The 15,584-nt window shown below is 43.1% G+C and overlaps 1 protein-coding gene across 3 annotated transcripts in view; it reads left to right on the top strand.

Annotated features, from left to right (window-relative positions):
- LOC143302319 (uncharacterized) overlaps window positions 1–15,584 on the top strand; it is a 55,081-nt gene that overhangs the window by 4,241 nt on the left and 35,256 nt on the right. For all 3 annotated transcript variants that reach the window (XM_076616935.1, XM_076616951.1, XM_076616943.1), the window contains exons 2-9: window positions 921–3,640; window positions 5,425–5,610; window positions 7,200–7,472; window positions 8,732–8,992; window positions 10,577–10,837; window positions 11,497–11,727; window positions 13,187–13,492; window positions 14,772–15,053. In XM_076616935.1, the coding sequence (XP_076473050.1) occupies window positions 931–3,640; window positions 5,425–5,610; window positions 7,200–7,472; window positions 8,732–8,992; window positions 10,577–10,837; window positions 11,497–11,727; window positions 13,187–13,492; window positions 14,772–15,053 (4,510 nt within the window). In that variant the 5' untranslated portion in view covers window positions 921–930. The remainder of the gene's footprint in view (window positions 1–920; window positions 3,641–5,424; window positions 5,611–7,199; window positions 7,473–8,731; window positions 8,993–10,576; window positions 10,838–11,496; window positions 11,728–13,186; window positions 13,493–14,771; window positions 15,054–15,584) is intronic.

Genomic DNA, 15,584 nt, shown 5'->3' with positions numbered 1-15,584 from the left:
TTTTTCTGATGCTAAGGTTATTATAAGGATATGCACCCTTTATATGACACTATGTCTGCTTTCAGTTTCAGTTTCGATCAGGAATTCACTGAAATGAAGTCAGCATTCGTGGACTGTCCCCACCCTTCTGTTTCTCAGACATGAAAACAATCATGTATTTGTCATTCTGGTTGCCTGTCTCAATGTTTGTCAGTGTATTCTGTTTCACACATGCACACACACACACACACACACATGCACACACACAAACACACACACACACACACACATACACACACACACACACACACACACACCACAACCTCTTTAGACTTTTTCTTATAATATACTTTTCCTCTGATACATAACATGAACTTTTTTTTCTTTTTTTTTTTTTTTTTTTTACACTAGTATTCACATGCATTCCCTTTTCTTTATACACTACTTTACTCCTTTCCATCTAAAAACACTTACAGTGAATAGACGTTAAACTGAAGAAAACACACACACACACACACACACACACACACACAACACACACACACACACACACACACACACACACACACACACACACACACACACACACACACACACACACACACACACACATGCTTACACCCAAACTGCCATTAGCTATACACATACATGTATGGTTGCACAAATGTACAGACTAAATTTGTGTTTATTGGCAGTATAGGCTACAAGACAAATGGATTGTTAGCTGACTGCATTGATCTACAGAGTGAGTACTGGATAGATTACCAGTGACATGATACATATTGAGTGGTTCCAGGTGACGGTTAACTCATGACACTGATTGACATTGATTGATTCCAAGTGACAGTTAACTCATGACACTGATTCACTGCAGTGATTGATATTGATTGATTCCAGGTGACAGTTAACTGATAACGCTGTTGGATATTGATTGATTCCAGGTGACACACAATGTCAGACACTGATGAGCCCCAGGACTACTCCATGCTTGGGGACATTAGTCAGGTAGGGCATGAAACATCTGGAGACTTGATTCGCTTCACACCAGAAATATCAGCAACTGACTCTGTGAGGGGTCCTGCGGAGATCCCCCCTGAGGCACGACTGCACATCTTTCAGGACAAACACCAGCCACAGAATCCAGTGGTCAGGAGTAAGGAGATACCTGTGGAAACAGAACTGATGATCTTTCCCAAGAGCGGTGTTCCCGAGGAGGTCCCCACCCATCAGAAAGGCAACAGTGAAGGGAGACTGGCTGAATCGTTGGACAGACTGGAGACAGATGAGAGGTCAGGGATGGATTCCAACCTGCCGGCAATCCTTGGTGTTGACAAAACTCCAGTCCCAGACAGGTCTCCTGCTGCCGTTCATGGTCAGGAATGGGACGGTCTGTCTACAGGGTCCGGGTGTGATGGTGGAAGTGCCATACCAGCTCGTGAAGAAAGCGCCTATCCTGTAAACAGAGAAGCAGAAAGTGGAGCATGGTCAGCTGGTCAGGATCTGTCTGCTGGCCCTGCGGCAGTCAGGAGGCATGAGGATGGTCAAGTGTCCGTCAAGTTTGTCAGCCAGTCACACCTGCAGGCTAAACACAGACCACACGCTCCACAGGATGATAGTGACAGGAAGGCCGACTGTCATCAGGAAAATATTGGTCCTGCCCATTCAAATGAAACAGACAGCTGCGTATCTCTGTTGGAGACCTCGGATTTGAAGAACACAGATGTCATCCATGCTGGTCATGGGCATTCTCCAAGTGCTAGCCATGCCTTTGCTGATGATCCACCAGAACAGATGCAGCTGACGGGTCAGAGCTCTGAAGAAAGACACATCACTGAGGACGATGATGATCATGCCCCCAAAGATGATCCTCCCCTACAGCAGGAACCGGAAGAGCTGATCAGAGGTGACATACCACAGAACAACATGGAGGGGATGGCTCCCAGCATTGTGTCAGCTCCATTGTCAGGGATTATGAACACTGGGCCAGAAAAGTGGGGCAGGATGCATGACAGTGAGACAGAAGGTGAGGGAGCAGGAGAGGAGGACAAGACAGCCAGGCAAGAGAAGGAAGAAAGAGGGGAAGAGGAGATCAGGATTGTCGCCGCCGACATTGAGGAGCAGTTTTCCACCCCATCTTCATCCCCTCTCCCCAGCTTGTCAACTGTCAGCATTCCAGCCAGTGTGTCTGCCGCAGGGGGTGCAATGACTCCAGTTCAGGATGGAGGCTGGAGCACGCCACCAACAGCGATACCCACGGCACAAGACTCCTGCAGGGCCGGTGCCACAGGAACTCCTGTCCACGCTCAGATAGCGCAAGCGATGGAAGAGCTGAGAATGTCACCGCAGAGGATGATGTCACCACAGAGAATGATGTCACCACAGGGAATGGCATCATCACAGCAGTTGAAGGAGGGACTGCCAGGTCAGAGTGGAGACGGCAGCGCATTTCGACCCATCCCTGTACGCCCCGTACAAACGCATCACAGCTTCCAGAGACAGGGCCCTGGCCAGATTCCTTCACTTAACAGCAGCTTGCAGGGTGCCACACCTTCCCTGCAGCAAAGACAGGTCGGATACAATACCAGTCAGAGCCCCTCCCCTCAGCAATTTCAAGGACAGGGACTGAATCAGAGTCCGTCCCCACACCAGCAGTTTCAAGGACAGGGACCAAATCAGAGTCCGTCCCCACACCAGCAGTTTCAAGGACAGGGACCGAATCAGAGTCCGTCCCCACACCAGCAGTTTCAAGGACAGGGACTGAGTCAGAGTCCATCCCCACACCAGCAGTTTCATGGACAGGGACCAAATCAGAGTCCGTCCCCACACCAGCAGTTTCAAGGACAGGGACTGAGTCAGAGTCCGTCCCCACACCAGCAGTTTCAAGGACAGGGACCAAATCAGAGTCCGTCCCCACACCAGCAGTTTCAAGGACAGGGACTGAGTCAGAGTCCGTCCCCACACCAGCAGTTTCAAGGACAGGGACCAAATCAGAGTCCGTCCCCACACCAGCAGTTTCAAGGACAGGGACCGAGTCAGAGGCCGTCCCCACACCAGCAAACATTCCAAGGACATGGCCCAAGTCCCTCCCCACACCAGCAATTCCGAGGACACGGACCAAGTCAGAGTCCGTCCCCACATCAGCAGTTTCAAGGACAGGGTCCAAGTCAGAGTCCGTCCCCACACCAGCACTTCCAAGGACAGGGACTGAGTCAGGGTCCATCTCCCCCAGATGGCCAGAGTGTACAAGGATGCCCGGGCAGCCTCAGTCATTTGCCACAGCAGTACCCCTCACCATCGCTTCAGCAGTGGGGCCCACCAGGCCCTCAGTCCCACATGATGTATCAGCAGCAGGATGGGACATCACCATACTACTGGCAGCCACCCAGTTATAGCCCCTATCAGCCACCACCACCACCACATCAGATGCACCAGTCGTCCATGTGGCAGTGGCAGCAGCAGCAGCAGCAGTTCAGCACCCCTCAAAGAAGCACACCAGCCACTGCCCCACAGGAGGGGGGTCCTCAAGGAATGGCTTCACCAGACTCTGGGTACCTCAGTCCCCAGGGACCCAGGATCCCAGGTCAGACTGGTTTCTCTCCTGGTCAGGGGCCACAGAGCTCAAGTCAAGGCCATCCGTTACTTCCATCATCCCAGGAATGTGGTGAGTTGATTGGCATGTTTCCCTGTCCGTGATGGGTTTTGGTTGTTGTAAAAAGAATGTTTTGAAAAACGAGTGATGGTTATAGTGTTTGAGTACCAGATGAAGACCTGAAAGAAGAAAGTGTCCTGGTAGAGTGATTAGTCCTGAAAGACTGAGAATTGGGAATGAACAGATGAAAAGCATGCAGTACACGATGATAAATCACAGAAGTGTTTTCAGACCCTATTCTAACCTCATCAGCCTGAACCCACAAACATTGTTTATTAATCCTTTCATAAGATTCAGTTCTTGATTACTATCAAGCCAGGAAAACAAGAACAAACAAAAACTTGTGAAGCAAAATAGGTTACAAGAGGACTGATGTTTTAATCACATGGTGGCCTCTGTCTTGTAAAACAATGGACAGCCCCTGTTCATCATGATATCATCAACTTACTGTTTCAAATGTGCATTTGCAATTTATATTGGTCTATATAATAGGTAGGAAATTGCTGTTTTATTTGTGAATGTGTGTATGCTGTGTATTATTCTAGATTTGTTGCTGAAAATATAAAAAGATCGTAGATACAAACATGTCATTGCCAGGTTGACAATATTCTGAAAATTGATCACAGTTGTGTTTGAACATTGGGTGTGTGGCATTGCTGTCCACAAATGCAGAAGAAGAAGACAATATACAAATCTGAAAATATTGTTTGATCCAAAAAGAAAAAAATAGCATAAAAAGGATGAAAATTGTTGACTGACATGAAAAACGTTTTGATTCATACATTCAATACAGGGTATAAGAAAACAAGAAGTGATGTGAAAGTGCAAAAAGACATTAACATATATGTAAAGTGGCCAACATGATGGCAGTTTACAACAGATATTGTGAATGTAGCTGTGTGGTTGCGGAGGCCAGGCAGGGTTTGAATTTAGCGGGTGCCCAAGAGCAAATGCTATGAAAAGTTGGCTTGGGCATGCAAATTTTCTGTCATGAGTGCCCAGTTGGCACTCAAAAATTGATAGAGGCAAAAGAAAATTCGTGGAAAGACACACCAAGAAAGAAAGCCTGAACGCGGTCGATCAAAATGTGAAGTGTCGTCTGCTGCAGCTCGCTTTGCAGAGCAGCACCTTTGCGCATACACGAACCGATGTTGACGTTCATGGCGCGTTAGCTCCCGAAACAGAGACAAGAGATCAGGATGAGAAAAAGAATAAACAGCAGGAGTACAAATCAAAGCACCAGTGTGTGTACAATGAAGCCTGGCAGGAAGACTTTCCTTGGCACACCGTTGAAACGAAGGAAGATTTTATTTCATTTTATTATGCTGGCACCCAAAACCACAGTTGGGCACTCAAATGTTTTGTCCAGAGTCCCCAACTGGTACTTAAAAAAAGAGAGTTAAATTCAAACCCTGCCAGGGGTGGGTAGATGCGCACGTGTGTGGTGTTTGTGTGAGTGTGCTTTGTGTGTGTGTGTGTGTGTGTGTGTGTGTGTGTGTGTGTTTATGTGTTTTTTTCTTACATTCGATAAAAGAAACTGTGAGTTTTAACACCAGTTTATTCCTTTTTCTTCCTCATTTTTTTCCTTTCCAGATTATGGTTTATTATTATTATTATTATTATTAGAATTATGGTGATGATAAAATTAACCTCAGTTACAATTGTGTCATTAACATTATACAGTTTCAAAAAAAAAAAAAAATTGTTTCCTGCAGATTATCTTGCATCCTGTGCAGATACGTTATTGCTGAGCCACCACTCCACCTGATCAGTGTAATCAATGTTGAACCTTGCAGGTGGCGCGGCGGCGGCTGTGGAGTGCTCCGACACTGTTCGGGTGGTTGGGGTGGACAGCTCCACAGACCTGGAGATGATGCAGTTATACTTCGAGAACACCATTAAGTCTGGAGGCGACAGAGTCATCAATTTAGTTGACCATCGCCCTCACGGGTTCATTCTGGTGAAGTTTGAGAGCCCTGCTGGTACGTTTTGTGTGTGTGTGTGTGTGTGTACGTGTACGTGTGTGTGTGCGTGTGTTATTTTTTATCTGTCTTCTGTATGTGTGTGCATGTGTATGCATGTGTGCATGTGTGTGGGTTTTTTTCAGTTTTCTTTATGCGTGTGCATGTGCTTGCATGTGTGTTTGTGAGTGTGTTTTTTTTTTCTGTCTCCAAGTTTATTTGTTTTATGCAGTGAAACACTTGCTTTGTTTTACAGATGATCTGAGTACAGTGATACTGGTTATGAGACTGTGTAGCATTTGGGTCATGTGTGCACTTTTTTGATTTTTTGAGACGTGAGGCTGTATAAAGCATTTATTGGTGAAGCCAGTACTGTTCCCATAAACCACTTTTTTATTTTTCAGAAAAAGAAGCTAACAGATGGAGAAGAAAAAATCACACATATAATTTACCAATGATTTCAGTGGAAAAAAGCGAAACATCTTGGGTGAAAAAGTTGCATTTATATTTATCTTTGGGGGGGGAAATTGCATAGATTTATCTGTCATTTCAGGGGGAAAAAAGCAAACAATTAAACAAAAAAGTTGCACATATTTACCTATCATTTTTCAGGTTGAAATGACGATAAACAAAATAAACAAATAGCTGGTGGGAAAAAAATTGCACATATTTACCATTCATTTCAGAAAACAAACAAACACCCATAGCAAAAAGTTGAAAAAAGATCACTTCTATGTACTTATCAGCTAAACTTTTAACACACACACACACACACACACACACACACACACACACGATAAATAGATTTTGAAAAATACTAATCAGCTGAAAAAGTCACACATATTTTCCTGTCATTTCAGAAAAAACCCAGCTGACATCAACTTAGCAAAAGTTGCACATATTTACCTGTCATTTTAGGGGGAAAAGCAGAAAAAAAGCAACATGGGAAATAGCTGAAAAAATAAAGAAGTCACTAAGATTTTCCTATCATTTCAGCAGCAACAACAACAAAAGAACACCAAAACATAACAAACATGTCAAACAAAAAAAAACGACAACAAAGAGTTTTGCATTTTGACCTACCACTTCAAAAAAAAAAAAAGCAAAAAAAAAAAGCAATATAACAAATAAGTTTTGTGTGGAAAAATGTCACACCTTTCTTTTTTTTTTTTTTTTTTTTTTTTTTTTTGCCTTTCATTGAAGAAAAAAGCAACATAGCAAACAGCTGAGTTGGATATAAACAAGTCATGCATATTTACCTAACATTTAAAAAAAAAAAAAGCAACATAACAAATAGGTCTTGTGTGGGAAAATGTCACACCTCTTTTTTTGCCTTTCATTGAAGAAAAAGCAACATAGCAAACAGCTGGGTTGGAAAAACAAGTCATGCATATTTACCTAACATTTCAGATAAAAGCATCATAGCTAACAGTTGAGTGGGGGAAAAGTCACACATATTTACCTAATATTTCAGGGGGGAAAAAAACATAAAAAAAACCAACAGAAAAAAACACACACAAAAAAAAACCCCACCCACCCACCCCTCTAAAGAAAAAACAAAACAAGAAAAGAAAAAAACCAACATCTCACACATTTTGCTGTGCTGTCAGTGGTGGAACGAGTGGTCAAGCGGACACACACGGTGTCAGGACAACAACTGACGGTGACCATGGAGCACACACGGCCATTTGGAGAGCTGGAAGAGCCAAGTTCGGAAGACTTCTCCTGCACAGTGCAGGTGTCAGGAGGGGAGGTGGCCCTGGATGCAGAGATGATGGAGCTCTACTTCCAGAACACCAACAAGTCTGGCGGAGGTCCCACCTCAAAGATTGAGGTGTTGGAGGATGAAGGGATGACCCTCATCACGTTTGAGGACCGGGAAGGTGAGTGTGTGAGGCGGACATGTCACTTTGATGATGTTCAGGTATGATGATAATAATCAATAATCGTGATGATGATAATAGTAATGATGATCATGATGATCATGCTATTGATTTAAAAAAAATTTTTTTTATATTAACTCAGTTTCAGTTTCTCAAGGAGGCGTTGCTGCATTCAGACAAATCTATGTAGGCTTCACCACACCTGCTAGACAGATACCTGACCAGCAGCATAACCCAACGTCCTTAGTCAGTCCTTGAGTGCATTCATATACATTGGTGCACCTGTCAGGAGTGGATTTCTTTTACAGAATTTTGCCAGAGGGCAACCCTTTAGCTGCCGTGGTGTCTTTTTCAGTGCACCAAGTGTGAGGTGGACATGGGACCTCAGATTGTCATCTCATCTGAATGACTAGGATAACTTGGGAGAAAGGGTGATAGCAGGAATCGAACTCAGACCCTCACAGACACTGTATTTGCAAATGACCGTCAACTATTCTGTCTTCTTCCTCTGAACTCCAGGCTGAAACAAGGCCTTGAACCCTGATCTGTGTGTCACGACACCTCCACGCACTGTGTATGACATCGTAGTCTTCATTTCACTGAGCCACACATACAGTACATACCATTGTAGTCTGCATGATTCTTCATTTCACTGAGCCACACATACAGTACATACCGTTGTAGGTATGATATCGAGCCACACACACTATATATAACATTGTAGTCTTCATAACGTTGAACCACACACACTATATATATATTACATTGTAGTCTTCATAACACCAAACCACATGCACTGTATATAGCATTGCTGTCTTCATAACACCAAACCACACGCACTGCGTATAACATTGTTGTCTTCATAACACTGAGCCATGCACTCTGTATATAACATTGTAGTCTTCATAACATTCAACCTCACACATTGTATATTACATTGTAGTCTTCATAACGCCAAACCACACACACTGTATATAACATTGTAGTCTTCATAACATTAAACCAAACACACTGTACATAACATTGTAGTCTCCATTAAACCAAACCACATGCACTGTATGTTACATTGTAGTCTTCATAACACCAAACCATGCACACTGTATAAAACATTGTTGTCTTCATAACACCAAACCACCCACACTGTATATAACATTGAAGTTCTAATTGCACCAAACCACATACACTGTATATAACATTATAGACTTCATAACACCAAACCACACACACTGTGATATTGGATCCGTTCCCTGTTTCCACAGTGGCAGAGGAAGTGCTGAAGCGAAAACACGTCGTCAGCAAGACCACACTGACCGTTGTCCCTTACCAGCCCCCAAAGGCTCCAGCCCAAGCCTCCGACTTCTCCTGCACAGTGCAGGTGTCAGGAGGGGAGGTGGCCCTGGATGCAGAGATGATGGAGTTCTACTTCGAGAACACCAGCAAGTCTGGCGGAGGTCCCACCTCAAAGATCGAGGTGTTGGAGGATGAAGGGATGACCCTCATCACGTTTGAGGACCGGGAAGGTGAGTGTGTGAGGCGGACATGTCACTTTGATGATGTTCAGGTATAATGATGACAATGAAGAAGATAATCATGATAATGATGATGACATTCAGTTAGAAATAGTAATTATGTAGAAGATGATAAAAACAAAAATAGCGATGATGATGATAATTATGATGGTGATGATGATAGTTTATTTTAATTAAGCCTTCCATTAACACTGTAATGCTCATAGCAAATTACACTAGTTTTTTTGTTTTTGTTTTTTTTGGATTACAAAAAGTTACAACTATTTCTGATATGATACACCCAGTCACCTAGGATCTGATTGCTAAATAAATCCAGTTGCCAGTGGAATGAATATAGAAAATAAACACCATCTTAATCACAAGTCATATTTCCCTAACAGCCCCACCCACATATGTATGATAGTTGTGTTGGATTATAACCATCAGAACATCAGATGAGGCAACTACTGTTCCAAGTAATTGGGGTAGAATTTATTGTAGTCTTGCCTAAGTCACATCCCCATTCTCTTGGCCCAAAGGGCTTTAGGACAGTCAGCATTAGGGATGGTCCCCAAAGTTCAGCTACTCCCCAAAGTTCAACTACTCCCCAAAGCTGCAGCACAGTGAGCCAGTACAATATTGCCTCCTAGTTTAATATTCATAGTCCCTCACCAAAGTTGTAAATGATTTCCATTTGCAGTAGAGAAACTATTGATCATACAACTCTCACTTTGCTGATGGCTCATCTTTAAGCTTGTGTGAATCTCGATAAAAGCCCATTGTTGATCAAACCTCTATCCATCACAAGACACAGTCATCTCTACCATATTGTCCACTTTACCTTTCATCATCAACATCAAAATATCCATCTGTGCCCTCATCACACCAAAACACACACACACACACACTGTATATGATACTGTTGTCTTCATAATACCAAACCACACACACACACACACACACACACAGACACACACACACACACACACACACACACACACACACACACACACACACTGTATATGATACTGTTGTCTTCATAATACCAAACTACACACGCACACACACACACACACACACACACACACACACACACACACACACACACACTGTATATGACACTGTTGTCCTCAAAACACCAAACCACACACACACACACACACACACACACACACACACACACACACACTGTATATAATACTGTTGTCATAACACCAGACCACATACATACACTATATATATAGTATTCTTGTCCCCACAACACCAGACCACACGCACACTATATATATAATATTCTTGTCCTCATAACACCAGACCACACACTATATATATAAATAGTATTCTTGTCCTCATAACACTAGACCACACACACACTATAGATATAGTATTCTTGTCCCCATAACACCAGACCACACACACACAACAGATATAGGCATTCTTGTCCTCACAACTCCAGACCATACACACACACACACACACACACACACACACACACACACACACACACACCATATATAATACTATTGTCCTCATAACACCAAACCACACACACTGTATATAACATTGTGATATTGGATCCATTCCCTGTTTCCACAGTGGCAGAGGAAGTGCTGAAGAGAAAACACGTCGTCAGCAAGACCACACTGACCGTTGTCCCTTACCAGCCCCCAAAGGCTCCAGCCCAAGCCCCAGACCTCTCCTGCACAGTGCAGGTGTCAGGAGGGGAGGTGGCCCTGGATGCAGAGATGATGGAGCTCTACTTCGAGAACACCAGCAAGTCTGGCGGAGGTCCCACCTCAAAGATTGAGGTGTTGGAGGATGAAGGGATGACCCTCATCACGTTTGAGGACCGGGAAGGTGAGTGTGTGAGGCGGACATGTCACTTTGATGATGTTCAGGTATAATAATGATGATGATGATGGTAATGATGATACTGATGTTCAGTTATAATGAAGATAATGATGATGATGATGATGATAGTTTATTTGAATTAAGTGTTCCATTAACACAGTAATGCTTAAAGTACATTGCATAAGTGTGTTATATACTTGATTACAAAAAAGATAATAATAATAAAATAAAAACAACTATTTCTGACATGATACACCCAGTCATCTATCTTGCCTCCTAGTTTAATAGTCATAGTCCCTCACCAGAGCTGTAAATGATTTCCCGTTGCAGTAGAGTCACACAGTTCTCACTTTGCTGATGGCTCATCTTTAAGTTTGTGTCAATCTCGATGAAAGCCCTTCGTTGACCAGACCCCTATCCATCACAAGACACAGTCATCTCTACCATATTGTCCACTTTACCTTTCATCATCAGCATCAAAATATCCATCTGTGCCCTCATCACACCAAACCACACACACACTGTATATGATACTGTTGTCTTCATAATACCAAACCACAGACACACACGCTGTACATAGTACTGTTGTCCTCATAACACCAAACCACTCACACACTATATACAACATTGTAACCTTGTAACGGATCCATCCTCTTTTTCCACAGTGGCAAAGGAAGTGTTGAAACGAAAACACGTCATCAGCAAGACCACGCTGACTGTCACCCCTTACCAGCCCCCAAAGGCTCCGACCAAGGTGAAGGTGACGGGGCTGTCACCCCAAGCCTCAGAGGAGTTGGTGCAGTTTTACTTTGAGAACAAGGGGCAGTGTGATGTGACCAGTGTGCAGCTGAACGAGGAGAAGGGAGAGGCTGTGGTCACCTTCGCAGCTCCAGAAGGTAGGACTGATTCTCACTTTGTGCTTGTGGTTTTGTTTTGGCTGTAGTGGTGGGGAGGCAGATGGGGTGAAAGACAGGAATTGGGGGTAGGGATGGCTTGTAAAGCAAAGATGCATACATGCAACCAGCCACCATGGCAAAGTGTCACAGGCTGATGGATTGGGAGGATGCGGATTTGAGTCCCAACAGGGTTTGGGGTTCTTTTTTTTTTCTTAGCCTATGGCTGTGTCCTACCCGAAGGTGAATGTGGCAAGTGCTCCAATGGGAAGACTGGGTCCACATAGCCAAGGATCATCCACTTCACAAATGCTTGTTTGCGAGTATTGCTCAAATTTCTTGACCAACACTGCAAGTGTCTGTATTTCTCAGGCCTGGTTATGCCAGTGTATATTATTAAAGGAAGCATAGAGTACAGTCTTGTCTTGTAGTCCCAAAACTAAAGTGGACTTCCATAGCAGCATTGTCATCATCCTCAACCTCTGTATATTCATCACAGATATAGAAAACATTTTTCAAAGTTCTGTGGCCTTTCATGCTGTGCTGTAACGGTGACCTCAGTTTCAATCCCCTTCCACTTCCATCCTTGTGGTGAGTTCTGTCAAGGTCTTTGGTGTCAGCAGGTTCATGCTGGGGCTGTTTTTAGAAGGATCTGGTGATGCTCTCTCCTCCGCTTCACTCACCGGCTCCATGGCTGAATGATTATTGTCATCAGTAGGGGGCACAGTAGGTTGTGTTCAGTGTATGTTGAATCAGAACAGGCACCAAAGTGACTCAGCAGCAGTGCAGGGTCTCCATTGACCTCCTGGGGACCTGACATTGATAGTTCCCTGTGGGTTGCTTGTGCTGAGATTTGTGGCAGACGAACCAGGCTGTGGCTGTGTAACGGGGGACTCAAGATGAGTGGTATGGGAGTAATGCCACTGAAGCGGTGCAGAATGAAGCAGCGCCAAAAGAAAAATAAAAGCTTTGAAACACACACCTTGTGGAAACTGTATTCATTCATTCAGATTTGTCATGCAGAAAAGATATCTATCAAGAGAGTATGTTTTGACCTATACAAATGAGTCTGAAATCTCTTGTCATTGACATAAATTATGCCTTTCTGACATAGTTTTCAGATGCATAAGGGTACAGGTGTTGATGTTTTTTCTCCATATAAGAAATAGGAGACAAATGCAGTGTATGATCAGAAATGCTTTTATCACCGAAACACAACACAGTTGTCGATAATGTGTAAACAATAACAAAAAATGTTTTATTACGATAGTACAACACAGTGAATAAAAGTTGATAACAGCAATACAACAGTCATTAAAAATGTATGTATACAACACATTTATTGATATTGATTTTGAGTATTCTTTCAAGTACTGTTTTATTAAACAGAACAACACAGTTGATAAAAATGATTGGAGGTAAAAAAACAAAACAAAAAAACACCACAAAAATCTGTCTGCAGCCGTGCCGATCGTCCTGGCACAAGATCACAAGATCAGCGGCAAACTGGTCAGAGTGACTTTGTTGCCAACGACAACAACCACCACCACCACCACAATGAGTGCTACAGGCATAGACGCTGAGCATTCAAGTACCGCTACTCCAGATGTGTGTACGGTGGAGGTCAGAGGGTTGGGGCCCAAAACTGTGGAGGACACCATACGCTACTACTTTGAGAACACACGTCGCTCGAGCGGGGGTCCGGTGAAGGAAATTCACTACAAACAGCAACAGGGGTGGGCTGCTGTCACCTTTGAGGACGCAAAGAGTGAGTTGATGAAATCTTCCTGTGCGTTTAGCTAATGGATTTGGGGGATTTTTTCTGGTTTTTTTTTGTGTATTATTTTGTGATGTTTCTTTTATTTTGCTCAAGCATATTCCCCAACCCCCGTTTCTTCCCAGGTTAACTGTTAATCCAAGAAACCAAGATATATATATATCTGTCTCTCTTTCTCTCTCTCTGTCTGACTGTCTCTATTTTTTTTTTTACATGAACACAGCACATGCACATGAACACACTTGCACACATATGCAGAAAAAACACAACTATAATTCACCTGTTTGAAATGAAATATTCATGATAATGTGAAAAAGATGGTCTTACATATAACATCAGTTGTACCTTGTCATTTTGCAAGAAAAGTACAAATTATGATTACGAATAATGTAACTATTATAGATTTTACCTCATGGCACTGTGCCCTTTGCCTTCGAAAACTAAAATGCTGATGTGGGATGCCCTTCATTTGATCTTTTGTTCAGTGTTTGTTGAGATTATGATCATTATTTTCTTATCATTATGACTTACTACTGTGTATTAGAACTTTATGTGTACTTACTTTAACCCTTCTGCCACTGAACCTTGCTGAAATGCAATCAGTGTGACATGCCTTGAAGTTGCAGCCACTACGTTTTGTGTACTTATCAGTTGCATAATTTATTTTGCCGGACAAACATTATACAACCCCAACAGGGGGCAGTCCAAATTAAGAATGGTGACTGAAGCTGTGTCTTAACACAGTGAGATGAATGCCCTTTAATGATAAGCGCGCTTGTCAGCAGAAGTCATGGGGTTATAGTGATATTTAGTATAAAGAATATTTAAATGTTTCGAATGCTCCAAACAGTTAAACCTGAGTTTGACTGGGCTCTGCTTACCCTTGTCGCACATGAATCTGCTGGCAAGTTCATACCTGTGTGATCGCGGGTTCAGATTCAGAACAGGTGCTCAGTACAGGTATTCAGAACAGCCTCTGTGTGCAAAATGTAAAAGTTATTCAGTCGCCAGCAGCATGCAGCCTGCAGCCCGATCTCCTGTTCTTTGTGTGCCTGCACACTTCAGTTGTTTCTGGCAAATTATTTTTTGTAACAAATTGTTTTATGTATTGCACCATGGCTGAAAAATTTTAATTCAAAGACTGGGCCAATGCTGGGGAAACTTTGTCGGAGAATGGTTTAAAAAAAAAAAAGCGTTTTTTTTTTCAGCAGGAACAAATCAGTCGGTCAGTTGATCCAGTTAACCATGATTATTTTCAAAAACATTACAGCCGTGCAGCAAGTTCTGGCCAGGACGCACAAAATCGATGAGCGCCCCCTGGAGGTCTGCCTGTACACCAGAAGCCCCAGCCCCATGGCTGGAGGGACTGGTGAGCCTGGTGAATCTCCAGAACTCACCACAGTGAGCGTGCGAGGCCTGAAGGATTCGGTGAGCCAGGACACTCTTCTCAATTACTTTGAAAACCACCGGAGGTCAGGAGGAGGGGAGGTCTCTGAAGTTTGGCTGGATCCCAAGACCGGAATGTTCTTTGTGACATTTATAAAAGCAGAAGGTAAGTTGTTTTGTTTTATAACTGTTCCCCCACCTCTCTTGCTTCTGAATTTACACTCATTGTCAACATCTGTTGTGGGTTTTTTGGTAGTTATTTATTTTATTTTTTTTCCCTCCATTTCATTTTACTGGAATTTTTCTACACTGCTTGGTAGGTTTACATGCATGTTAATCAATCAATCAATCAAATAATCAATCGCTCATTCAGTAATTCTGTTGGTCAGCCAGTCAGGGTATTGATTGATCAGTCAGTCAGTTGGTCTGGAAGACACTTTACTCCTGACATTTTTATTGTCCATGTAGAATTACAGTCCTCTGGACAAGGGGGGATATCATTTGAGCATATTGCTGCAAGCACACACACACACACACACACACACACACTCTTAAACACACACATCTGCACTGATACATGCACAAATATGCACTGGCATGCAATTATTAGCTGTGGATCATCATGAGATTGATTATCATTCAGTAATCTTTCTTCTCACATACAATGGCTCCATGTATTGAAAGTCCAGTGCTTTAT

This window comes from Babylonia areolata, chromosome 2 (genome assembly GCF_041734735.1).
Source record: "Babylonia areolata isolate BAREFJ2019XMU chromosome 2, ASM4173473v1, whole genome shotgun sequence".
NCBI lineage: Eukaryota > Metazoa > Mollusca > Gastropoda > Neogastropoda > Buccinidae > Babylonia > Babylonia areolata.
The sequence above is the reverse complement of the archived record's forward strand: the minus strand, read 5'-3'. Positions and strand labels throughout refer to the sequence as shown.